Consider the following 13,172-nt stretch of genomic DNA (forward strand, 5'->3'; position numbering starts at 1 on the left):
ACAATGGCGACTGTCAGTATCAATAAATTATATATATATATATATATATATATATATATATATATATATATATATATATATATATATATATATATATATATATATATGTTGCCGTTCAGCCATCACTTTCGAAAAACAAAAAGCGCGAGTACCTCCATGCCAATGCGCAAGCCTTGAATTGTTCTGAAGATGTTGAATGCACCGAAAATTGAATTATACTGTGCCTTCCTCACGGATGCATATGAGTCGGCGAGTGTTCACAAAGTATCCAGTGAGCATCAGAGCGGTTTCAAACTAGAAGCAGTTGATCGAAGGTCTATATACTGGGTGTCCCACGTAACTTTCGTCAGATCTGAAAGATATGCGAATGACACGTAGCTGGACAGAACCAAGGTAATATCCAAAGACTTGAAAAATTATGGACCGATCAGCTTACTGTCCGTTACCTACAAAGTATTTACTAAGGTAATTGCAAAGCAAATCAGGAACACCGCAGACTTCCGTCAACCAAAGGACCAGGCAGGATTCCGTAAAGGCTACTCAACAATAGACCACATTAACACTATCAATGAGGTGATAGAAAAATGGGCGGAATACAACCAACCCTTATATATAGAGTTCATTGATTACGAGAAAGCATTTGATACACTCAAAACCTCAGCAGTCATGGAGGCATAGCGGAATCAGGGTGTAGACGAGCCATATGTAAAAATACTGAAAAATATCTATAGCGGCTCCACAGCCACCGTAGTCCTCCATAAAGAAAGCAACAAAATCCCAATAAAGAAAGGCGTCAGGCAGGGAGATACGATCTCTCCAAAGCTATTCACAGTGTGTTTACAGGAGGTATTCAGAGACCTGGATTAGGAAGAATTGGGGATAAGAGTTAATGGAGAATACCTTAGTAACTTGCGATTCGTTGATGATATTGCCTTGCTTAGTAACTCAGAGGACCAACTGCAATGCATGCTCACTCACCTGGAGAGGCAAAGCCGAAGGGTGGGTCTAAAAATTAATCTGCAGAAAACTGAAGTAATGTTTAACAGCCTCGGAAGCGAACAGCAGATTACGATAGGTCGTGAGGCACTGGAAGTGGTAAGGGAATACATCTACTTAGGACAGGTAGTCACCGCGGATCCGGATCATGAGAGTGAAATAATCTGAAGAATTAGAATCGGCTGGGGTGCGTTTGGCAGGCAATATCCGATCATAAACAGCAGGTTGCCATTACACATGAAAAGAAAAGTGTATATCAGCTGTGTCTCACCAGTTCTCACCTACGGGGCAGAAACCTGGAGGCTTACGAAAACGGTTTATACTTAAATTGAGGACGATGCAAAGAGCTATGGAAAGAAGAATGATGGATATAACGTTAAGGGATACGAAAAGAGCAGGCTGGGTTAGATAAGAAACCTGAGGTAATGATATCTTAGTTGAAATCAAGAAAAAGAAATGGGCATGGGCAGGACATATAATGAGGAGGGAAGATAACCGATGGTCAATAATGGTTACGGACTGGATTCCAAGCGAAGGGAAGCGTAGCAGGGGGCGGTAGAAAGTTAGGTGGGCTGATGAGATTAAAGAGCTTGCAGGGACAACATGGCCACAATTAGCACACGACCGGGATAGTTGGAGAAGTATGGGAGAGGCCTTTGCCCTGCAGGGGGCGTAACCAGCTTAAGGTGATGATGATGAACAAACTTGAATATCCTAGCAGGGAACTTGTCGACTATTTCCTAGGAACGTCCAGGAAGCTCTTTTTATCAGGAATAAGAACAGGACCTTAAGGAACAGGAACAGGGCTGTGATCTACAAATCTGTGGTTGCTCAACATGTTTATTTGCCTTGTTTGACGCACTATATATAGTGACTTTTTCTTAGAAACGTACGTTTAGTGGAGACTTATACGTACATTTATATATATTATCGCGAGGTGTTTTTGCGTGCAAAACTCGGTCGATGAACGCTGCAGTCATGACTAATTAATTTTTTAGGGCTATGAATGCGCGTTCGATCGTATACAGCAGCAGATATCTACATGCAAGTAGCAAAATATAGAAATGATGACGCCATAAAGATATGTCAAGAGGTATGCTGGAGTTCGTTTTCTTTTTTTTATCCACAGTTCAGGCTGGATAATCTCGGGGACATGATTATACGCACCGATACGGAAGTCTCTCCCAATAGTTGCGACGAAGTTTCTGCGGCTGAGTGCTAACCGACTTGCGCCACGGCCGACGTTACCCGTCGTCAACAACACTGACACCAAAGTGGCAGGCAACTGGCCGGAGAAGCAGCGCTTGGTTCGAATGAAACGCAGCCCTGTCATTTCCAACAATGCTGGCGAGGAACAACGCCTGCAGTGCGGCTCCTTCAGCTGCTCGAGGGAGACAGGGCGTTTTCTTCGATGAGGTACAAAACCACGAGACGTTCCACGAGCTTTGAGCCATGGCCTCGTCTTCAGATTACGGCTTGGCTTGTTTGTAATAATAGCGTGCCGGCGGCTCGAGCGTCGAGGTCAACAGCGACGGCGCTATAGTGGACGTCTGCCAAGCACTTACGCTGTTGCGGAAACCACTTTGTCGCGCCGTTCGCCTTCAAACAGGCTACATCGCTGACGCCTCACGGCTTCGGTGAGTATCGCTTGTCTGCTACATTTTGCTACCTTTTATTACCGCTTTCTGAACCACCGCGGTAGCTAAGGCAGCGCTATGGTGTTGCGCTCCTTGTCTCGGGGTCTCGGATTCAATCCCGGCCACGGCGGCCGCATTCCGGCCAGTGCGAAACTAGAAAGTGCCGGTTACTTAAGACAGGTACACGCTGGGAAGCCCGAGATGGATGAAACCAGTCATGTGGTTTGCGCCTCCCCATACAGCGTGGCTTGGGATCATATCGTGGTTTTGGCACGTAAAACTCCAGACTTTCATTTTATTGTTGTCGCTTTCGGATCTGAAATGCTTGCCCAAGACAGCATGACAACTTGCGCCCCCGAAAGTCACAATAAAAGGCTAAAGCTAATACAGTTTAGGGTGATGAAGTACACTTTAAGATCATCGTTAGTTGCACGGCAAGAAACTTCGTTACTAGACGTAAAAATAAAGGCTGAGCTCTCATTTTTTTGGAGTTCGCACCGGAACATGCAAGTCGCTCCATGGTCCATAGTACAAGCCTAGGAAGACCGTGGTAGTACCTCAGCAAACGCGCATTACAAGCAAGAAGTCATCAGATTTTGCCAAGGTCTCCTGCAAAAGTTCCCAGATCACTTTCTCGCAACGCACACGCGCATACGAGGAAGAAACTTCCCTCTACAATAGCTCGTGTGTGTGTGTGTGTGTGTGTGTGTGTGTATGTATGTATGTATGTATGTATGTATGTATGTATGTATGTATGTATGTATGTATGTATGTATGTATGTATGTATGTATGTATGTATGTATGTATGTATGTATGTATGTATGTATGTATGTATGTATGTATGTATGTATGTATGTATGTATGTATGTATGTATGTATGAAAGGTCCCTAGCCCATCCTTGGGAACCGATACAGGAAAGTGTGGTTTTAGGGTGGCGACAACATCAAAACTTTATTCGCCGTTCGCCACCAAGTTTAACGGGCATTCATTAGAGTGCGCAATCTGGAGAGAAGTGGCAGCGCATTACTGCTTTTTATTTTTATTTTTTTTAAATTTTTGTGCCCTCTGACATGTTAGTATGTCACCGCGTGATTTAATAAACTTATTTCGATGAGTTTTACTGCAATGTGCGCGGCGAACCTTCATCCACATTGAATATATATGTTCCCTTTTTATTTTATGTTACCGCGTTAAGTGCATTTGTTTTTACAGTCTTATGTCGCACGAAACACTAGAGCAACAAATTATAGAGCAAGCGTGGTGACTCGCACTTGTGTGGAAATGTACGGCGTCCAAAGTGCGAGGACTACAGAGCCCTGTCGTCGCTTTTTCATCTAACGCGTGACGAGGTTTATTGCACTCGTCGAGCGGTTCAGCTAGATCGACGCACTGGCCGCACGACATGCGATGGCGACAGCACTTTCTAGAGTGTCCATCTTGTTGTTGTTGTTTTAAAACATGGCTCGTACACACAAGTGGGATTGGCCACAATGGCTTGAGCGAAAAGTACATCGCACAGACAGTCAAAAGCGGGTGAAAGCAAACAATCAAAACCAGGTATTAGGCAACTATAAATTCTAATAGAAATTTCCAGAAGGCCTATATATAAACTGTGGCTAAAATAAAAATAAACCGTCTCACAGACGGTGCACTAGCAGCGAAGCATTCCAGACGCTTCAATGAACTTGTGCATAGCAGTAATCATTGATTCATGGCTTGTGCCGAATTCACAGGCATCAAAGGACAAAACATTTGGTGTAGTAAGCGCTTACATCAGCTTATTAATTGGAACCATGAGGACCATTCTGCGGAGGAACGAGAAGTGACTGCAAGAAAGAGAGAAATGGTCCATAGTTTCTGGTTCATTTAAAGAACACCAGAGGTTAGTTATCGATAAACTAGACCTACGAAGATAAAAATTTAGGTGGCGACCTCTGCAACGGAATCTTGATAAGGTCACCTTGCATTCTCGTGAAAAGCGTTTGCTCGTGTTGCACCAGAAATTCTGATGTATAAAATCACCTGCGCAAAGTCGGCATGATTTCTTACAATTTGGAAATAAAATGTGTTTAAATCTAGCTCCTGTAATAAAAGCGAAGTCAGGTAGAACATTTAGAACTCGGCCATTTAGTGACGACGATGCGAGCGAGTCCACTTCTTCATTTAAAAAAGATTACACTATGTCCAGAGACCCAGACAAAGCCGACTTGAGGCACATCGTCTGAGGCAAGAGTCGAAAATACACTAAGCAGGTGTGGCCGATCATTGGAAGTTAAATGAGTGCAAATCGAAAGCGCACCAGTAACAATTATTACTTCAGATTTCTGTAGACTGAATTTTATGTTGGCCATAATAATTGGCAGAAATTATGCAAAAAGTATTGGGGAGTGACGCTGTGCCACGAGGCTGACATATCAAACGCTTGTTGTAATATTTCGCGTCACAGCGAATAAAAAAAAATGTAGCGCTAAGCGGCACGACAGGAGCAATCGATAATCAAGTTCTACGCTTCGTGCTGCACGTAGTAACCAGTGCGCACAGGGTGCCACGTTCGGAAAGTTTCTCCAAACACTTCACGGGAACGAATTAATCAAAATGTACTGTTGATCTTTCCAGCTTGGTAATGCTGGGACGCTCTATTGTGTTATTTCCGCTAATGTAGCCGCCTTGGTGGCTTAGTGGCTATATTGCATTGCGCCTTAAGCATGAGGTCACGGGACCAAGTCCCGGCCGGTGCGGCTGCATTTCCATGGGCGTGACATGTAAAGACGCTCCCTTGCCGTGAATGAGGAGGACGTTTAGGAAGCCCAGGTAGTCCAAACTACGCTCGAGCCTTTCACCACGGCGCGCCTCATAATCAGATGCTGGCTGTGCACTTAACGGGACTTCTTTTTTTCCTGAGAATCCGACTACATCGCATAGCGCAAGCGGCGAAGCAAGGTGGCCTATTTGAGCAAAAGTACGAGAAATTGAGAAATGGCGCAAGTTCGACGATGCTAAAGCCACCTAACGCAGTGGCTAATGAGGCGCAAGAGGAGGTTGTTTGCTCGTCTTCGGCTGCATGACGTCATCGCACATGGAGCAACCGCGCGCTCGGCGGTGAGCCCCGCGGGACCGACCCGCGGAAGCCTTACCGTTCACAAGACGTGACCCGCGAATGACTAGAGCATTGACGTCCGCCATGGGGCAAACATGAGCACTTAGTATCATAGCGTGGTGTGTCGAAACCTTCTAACCTCCTCAAGGTGTCCAATTCTTTGTCCAATTCAGCTACCCCGCATAGTTGCATAAATGGCGCAATGAGTGTCCTTTCTTTTAGTTCCAACCCGCCGTGGTTGCTCAGTGGCTATGGTGTTGGGCTGCTGAGCACGAGGTCGCGGGATCGAATCCCGGCCACGGCGGCCGCATATCGATGGGGGCGAAATGCGAAAACACCCGTGTGCTTAAATTTAGGTGCACGTTAAAGAACCCCAGGTGGTCAAAATTTCCGGAGTCCTCCACTACGGCGTGCCTCATAATCAGAAAGTGGTTTTGGCACGTAAAACCCCAAATAGTATTATTCTTTTAGTTCCACTATATTGTTTATAGTTGTTGCATTGTTGAGCGCTAGAAAACACGCAATAGTCATTCGCATTGTTGCTGATAACTACTCTGCAAACACAACTTTGAAGCTCACGGGGAGTGGCTCCTTCTCAACAGCAGCAAAGCATGTATCCTTTTAATATCATGACTAATATGGATGAGATCGTTCAAGTGGCTGAGGAGTTCTATAGAGATTTATACAGTACCAGTGGCACCCACGACAATAATGGAAGAGAGAATAGTCTAGAGGAATTTGGGATCCCACAAGTAAGGCCGGAAGAATTAAAGAAAGCATTGTGAGCTATGCAAAGGGGGATGGCAGCTGGGGAGGATCAGGTAACAGCAGATTTGTTGAAATATGGAGGGCAGATTGTTCTAGAAAAACTGGCCACCCTGCATACGCAATTTCTCATGACTTCGAGCGTACCGGAATCTTGGAAAAACGCTAACATAATCCTTATCAATAAGAAAGCGGACACCAAAGACCTGAAAAATTATGGACCGATCAGCTTACTGTCCGTTGCCTACACATTATTTAGTAAGGTAATTGCAAATAGAATCAGGAACAACTTAGACTTCCGTCAACCAAAGGACCAGGCAGGATTCCGTCAAGGCTACTCAACAATAGACCATATTCACACTATTAACCAGGTGATAGAGAAATGTGCGGAATATAACCAACGCTTATATATAGATTTCATTGATTACGATAAAGCGTTTGATTCAGTCGAAATCTCAGCAGTCATGGAGGCATTATGGCATCAGGCTGTAGACGAGCCGCATATAAAAATACTCAAAGATATCTATAGCGACTCCACAGCCACCGTAGTCCTCCATAAAGAAAGCAACAAAATTCCAATAAAGAAAGGCGTCAGACAGGGAGATATGATCTATCCAGTGCCATTCACAGCATGCTTACAGGAGGTATTCAGAGACCAGGATAGAAAAGAAATGGGAATAAGAGCTAATGGAGAATACCTTAGTAAGTTGCGATTGGCTGATCATATTGCCTTGCTTAGTGGCTCAGGGGACCAACTGCAATGCATGCTCACCGACCTGGAGAGGCAAAGCAGGAGGGTGGGTCTAAAAATTAATCTGCAGAAAACTAAAGTAATGTTTAACAGTCTCGGAAGAGAACAGCAGTTTACGATAGGTGGCGTGGCACTGGAAGTGGTAAGGGCATAAATCTACTTAGGACAGGTAGTGACCACGGATCCGGATCATGAGACTGAAATAATCAGAAGAATAAGAATAGGCTGGGGTGCGTTTGGCAGGCATTCTCAGACCATGAACAGCAAGTTGCCATTATCCCTCCAGAGAAAATTGTATAACAGCTGTGTCTTACCATCACTCACGGACGGGGCAGAAACCTGGAGGCTTACGGAATGGGTTCTACTTAAATTGAGGACGATGCAACGAGCTATGGAAAGAAGAATGATAGGTGTATTGTTAAGGGATAAGAAAAGAGCAGATTGGGTGAGGGAACAAACGCGAGTTAATGATATCTTAGTTGAAATCGAGAAAACAGAATTACACAAGTGTTTTTCCGTTTCGTTTCCATCGAATTCAGCAACCTGGTTTGGACACGCGAGCTCGAGTTTGCAGACCAACGCTACATCCGCTTCACAGCGGAGCGGTTCAAGGCTACTTTCTCCACTATAGCGCCCGCATGTAAAAAGAAATCGAGAACATAGTGCAATGGCAGGCCGACCCGCGGCGAAGCTGACGCAGGCGTTAGGCACTCTCTGCACGTGGGCAGATCTCAAAGATTGTGCAACACCGGGCGCTCCCACGGCGGAAGTGTATTTCGCCACTATAAGGGGCCCACATAAACAGCTTCGCTGGTCATCCTGCTTCACAGAGTGGAAGGGCACTGAGTTTAGTTGTTTTTATTAAGCATGGACTGGCCAACAAATTTCACACGGCTTACGGGCCAAATATTATCATATACAATAGCTACCCGAAACTGTTCTAGGAGCACGTGTGCCTACCGCAATAAAAGAACCCGTGCCAATTACTCCGCGTTCTTTTACACGAGGAAGACGGAAATATGAATGGAATGTTGCACTGAAGTTTTTTCTTCTTTTTCTACAAGAATACTTCTCGCAAATCTAAGTACAGGGCGCCGCACGGGGCAGATATGTGTTACTTGTTTGAAGCGGCCAGCCGAAAGATTGCATATGTTTTTTTTATGCGTTGCATATTGCAATCACTCAGTTCAGCCCTTGGGCGCGGCCGGGCAGCCACCATTGAGGGTATGAGCCATTTTTCATTGCTGCACGTCTCATATGTGGGTCTATTCTCTATTAAGTATGCTATATTTGTTATTAAGTCGCTTCTATTTTTATGCGTTGCATATTGCAATCACTCAGTTGAGCCCTTGGGCGCGGCCGGAAAGCCACCATTGACCTTTAGCGCAACCACGTGACGTGACGTCACGACAGCCGGAGGAAAAGCTGGGCCCCAACTCGCGCAGTATGCAACGCATTCTTGGCTTAACCAAGCTAAGCCTGGCCATTTTTTCTGTGTGCGTTCTGCAAGAACTATTGATAAAAAAGTATACACGCAAAAATACACGCGAGAGACGCATCCTGCTTGAAGACCAAGAAAAATATTTGTTCTCCAAAGGGAACCGTAGAAAAACATAGTATAATAACACCCGACACTGCGGCCGCACTGCACGCGCTATCACCGAGAGGAATTAAAAATAAATAAAATGAAATAAAAAAATAGAAAGAAAAGCATTTATTCCTAAGGCATAAATACATGTCATATCAAATTATAAACACCGTTTCAGCGGTCTCGTGCCGAACAGGAAGTGCGCGAAGCGAAACGAACGACCCCGCCGAGCAGAGTCGCCAGCAGTTTCCAACGGTGCGACCTTGATGCGGCGTAATCCACTTCGATCGCAGCGCCGCCACAGTGTCTTTCGTAGTCGCGCGCCTCACTGCAAAGCAAGCGCCGCCCCAGTCGCTCGCCCCACTCAACCGTTTTCTAGTACTCTAATTCTGACAGAACACGCAACCGACGTGATCCCGAGTCTCCCTCGGTATGGTCGCGCCATCTATATCATGCGCCTCCAAACGCATTTTTTTTCACAAACCGCCTGCACTGTCAATATATATATATATATATATATATATATATATATATATATATATATATATATATATATATTATAATTAGCTATTGGATATCCCACAGAAAGATATGCTATTACTGTTGCACATTGTCTGCAAAAATGTGCTACATGTAAATGCTTGTTTTTACATCATATTTTAATTTGTTTTAGAGTTACATCTGTAAATCTGTAAAACTCAGTGCAGTAAGCTATGCGATGTTACGTACGCAATGCTATGCTATAATGCAATGATATGTCATGCTGTGACCCATGAATGTATCTACATTTCTTGTTATCTGTATTATTGTATGTCTTGTTCCACTCCCCTCAATTATGTCCGCCGGGCCATGAGGGTACTTGAAATAAATAAATAAATAAATAAAAGATGTAGCAACGGCAGGTTCTTTGCGGGTGCCACTTCTTTGGCCAAGCTTGAGTTGTTGAATTCGTATGCTGACTCTATGTCTGTCTGAATGAATACTGCAAGTATCTTCGTCGTGTAACGTACCAGCATTATTGTTGGAAAAATGTCTGTAGCGTTTCCTCTAAGTTTTATAGCCCGCACAAGGGGTGGGCTTCAGAATAAGCCCGCGCCTTCATTGACAGGCATAAAAGACGTATCGTGTCATGCAGTAATGTATCGTTCTTACTCGCCGAAGTGGTTGGTAACAGACACGTTGGAGCTCTTAATTTTCTAGTTTTAGAGCAGCAAACATCCGAAAATAACTAAAGAAACAAAAGCGCAAAACGGCGAAGTGAGGATGGTGGTCATCATATTTTTCTTTTGTAGTGCAAGGCAACTTCATTTCATATCCTGCTTGTATTATGTAGTATTGAATGCCGCCTTTATTAGAGCTGCTGATGAAAAAGAAAGTAAAATGCATTATTTTCACAACGGCAAACGTTAAAACCAAGTTAACTCGGCAGCGTCGGAGTGCTGACAATCTGTGACAGTAAGTTCCCTTGACGATTACATAAGCTCCGACAAGAAATATTTAATCCGGAAAATATCTCTGATCAGTTGTCTTTCGCATAGACCATGCCTTGCTGCTACACTTTTAACGAGCAATGCGACGACAAAAACGAATTCATTTGATCTTTCTTCGACTTCTTCCGCGCCGAGCATAATAAGAAGCATCTAAAAGTCCACGAGACCCTTTTTTTTTTTGCGTTCAAATAAGGCAACCAGTATTCTTCTATACAAAGGGCAAAATTTATTAACAATAAAAAAATACATGCAGCTCCTTTTTGAACCGTGCGCGCTCTCGCAGTGGCGGAGCAATGTCATGTGATCCAACTTTTAACGATGATGATGATGGTGATTTATTGGCGTCGTCTTCGAACAGAGGCGGTGATAGTCACTTAGCCTGTTCTTGCTATCCGAGTAATATAGAGATATATCAGTACGGCATATTTTTTTGTCGGCTTAACTTTTTTTTTACTTCCTTAAAGCCGCTTTATCGAAGTTGCCTATGCTGGTAACGGATACAGTCGAGTATCCTGATACAGTCACATCTATTTCTTCCCTGCTTTTATTTTCCAACACTACCCTAAACGAATCTTGCTTTTCTCTGCTGCTGACCGGTTAATGATAACAATCGCTTTAAATCCTGGTGCGTCTGGAAGATGAACGTTTCCTACAGGTCTCACTGTGTATTGGCATTCCATTAGGATGTACTTTGTCTCCGGATGTTAACTGCTGAACACACATGCGTCATGCTAACGCGAATATTTTTCTCCTTTGTGTTTATTTTTTTCCTTAGGCAACAAGCTCGGGCCTCAAATAAAAAGGCTCTGCCCTATGTCTTAATGTACAGATTTTATTTTCTAATTTCTTTCTTGAATTCTTGTCAGTCAACTTGGTTTGGTTTGTTTTGTTTCCAACCTTTCCATCCAATTTGCTGTTACCGCCGAAAGCGTCATTGTTCGCTGAATTTCTCTAAGTGCTTTATTCGGGTCTCTACAGCCAGATCCAGTACGCGAGGATGTTTTGAATCATGGCTGAAAGCATAAGTATTTGCAGGGTTGGCGTATTGGCTTCCGAGAAAGCATGTTTGCGATTGCTCTTCACCTGAAAAATACTGCCCATACATACACTGTTTATAGGTCCGTCGTCATTTAGGCATCTTTACGAAATCGCATTCGCATCTCCCAACCAAATGTCATACACAGAGTGCGTTTGCACTTGTTTGTTGATATAACGAACATGTGGCTACTGTTACTCTAAGGAACACTGTGTTTAAGAACACAAAAGATAGGTTGCGTTGCCCGGCTATTACCTGTTCGCATGATGAAATTTTCATTCTCCTACTTCTTTCAATTACAGACAATGGCGGCGGAAGTGTTCCGGACCATTGAAGGCATATTTCTAGGCAAACACTTTCCGGACGATGCGGTACGGTCAACCCTAGCGTACAAGCCACGACCTGGAGACTTGTTCATCGTGAGCTACCCTAAATGCGGCACTACGTGGACACAACATATCGTCTACAACATTCTTACAGACGCCCAGGAACCGAAAGATGATCTGGAGTTGCTGCTGCGCCTTCCTTTCTTGGAAATGCAAGGAGGGGAAGCCGCTGTCTATGCACCCAGACCGGCTGCCTTCAAGACCCACTTACCTTTTGACAAGAACCCCTACTCTCCCGAAGCGAAGTACATCTACATCACGAGGAATCCTTACGACTGTTGTGTGTCGTTCTACTATCACACGCGAAACATGCCACCTTACCTTTTCGAGCACGGCACGTTCGACGAATTCTTCGAGTTATTCCTTCAAGGGCGAGTCGACTTCGGAGACTACTTCGAGAGCGTTCTCTCCTGGTACGCGCACCGCAATGACCCCAACGTGCTGTTCTTGACTTACGAAGAGCTCAAACGAGACATCGGGTCTGGAGTACTGAAAATCGCGGCTTTCATTGGTGAAGAAAAATACATTAAGATTGAACAAAACCCAGAACTTCACCGCGAAATTCTCGAGAGATGTAGCATGCAACACATGAAAAAAGAACTCAACGATGGGCCTGAGGCACTGGAATCGGAATTGAAAGATTTACCTCAGCTCAAAACACTGAGGCCGGAACTCCTCAAAGGGGTTAAAAATGTTCTTGAATTTACAAAGAAACCAATGACGGGTGAATTCATCAGGAAGGGGCAGGTGGGAGACTGGAAAAACCATTTCTCATCTGAACAGATTCGACGAATGAAGGAGAAGATTATCGAGGCTACGAAAGGATCGGACCTCATGAGCTTGTGGAAAGACGTGGACATTCCCCGTATTGTCCCCAATTAAGAAGACTGCAAATACTGCACAAGGAATTGTCGAGTGCAGAACTGCAGGAATAACTTTCTATTCATACTTTTGTTGGCCACAAGTGTTGTGAAAGGTACGAGTGCAGTGCCCCACAAGTATGTCATAACGTTTCTCCCAGCAAAAGATGCTCTTATGTTTTGGTGCATGTAGAAATGTCCGTCCCGTAAGATTAAAAAAAAACGTAGTTTAACAAACAATGCTATGTGAAAGCACAGTTTTTGTTTACATAAGAAAAAAATACACCGGATAATCTATACTAACCGAAAGACATTGTTTAAATAAGTTTACGTACGTGAGAATGGTGTCTTCCCTTCGGCGCTGTGCTCACAAGATTTGTTAACTTATTACATTTGACAAGTTGACTGTTCATTGACGGGTTTAAGCGCCTATGTTGCAATATCTAATACAGGAGGGCATCGCGTGCGGAAAATACATTACGACATTTTAAAAACGCTTTTGTTGGTACATTCATAAAAAAAGTTTTCAGCTTCATATTACTAATCAGGGCGCACGATGAGGAC

General features: G+C 44.1%; 1 protein-coding gene across 1 annotated transcript; it reads left to right on the forward strand.

Moving 5' to 3' along the window:
- The first annotated feature begins 2,410 nt into the window (after nt 1-2,410).
- On the forward strand, nt 2,411-12,810 carry LOC135906812 (sulfotransferase ssu-1-like). Its single transcript, XM_065438409.1, has 2 exons — nt 2,411-2,633; nt 11,665-12,810. Exon 2 carries the CDS (start codon nt 11,668-11,670, stop codon nt 12,628-12,630), a length of 963 nt encoding a protein of 320 aa, XP_065294481.1. The 5' UTR covers nt 2,411-2,633; nt 11,665-11,667; the 3' UTR covers nt 12,631-12,810.
- The last annotated feature ends 362 nt before the right edge of the window (nt 12,811-13,172 follow it).

This window comes from Dermacentor albipictus, chromosome 7 (genome assembly GCF_038994185.2).
Source record: "Dermacentor albipictus isolate Rhodes 1998 colony chromosome 7, USDA_Dalb.pri_finalv2, whole genome shotgun sequence".
Taxonomy (NCBI): Eukaryota; Metazoa; Arthropoda; class Arachnida; order Ixodida; family Ixodidae; genus Dermacentor; species Dermacentor albipictus.

What these genes read in the sequence shown, in the direction of transcription:
- LOC135906812 (XM_065438409.1), top strand. Translation starts at nt 11,668, where the DNA reads ATGGCGGCGGAAGTGTTCCGGACCATTGAAGGCATATTTCTAGGCAAA.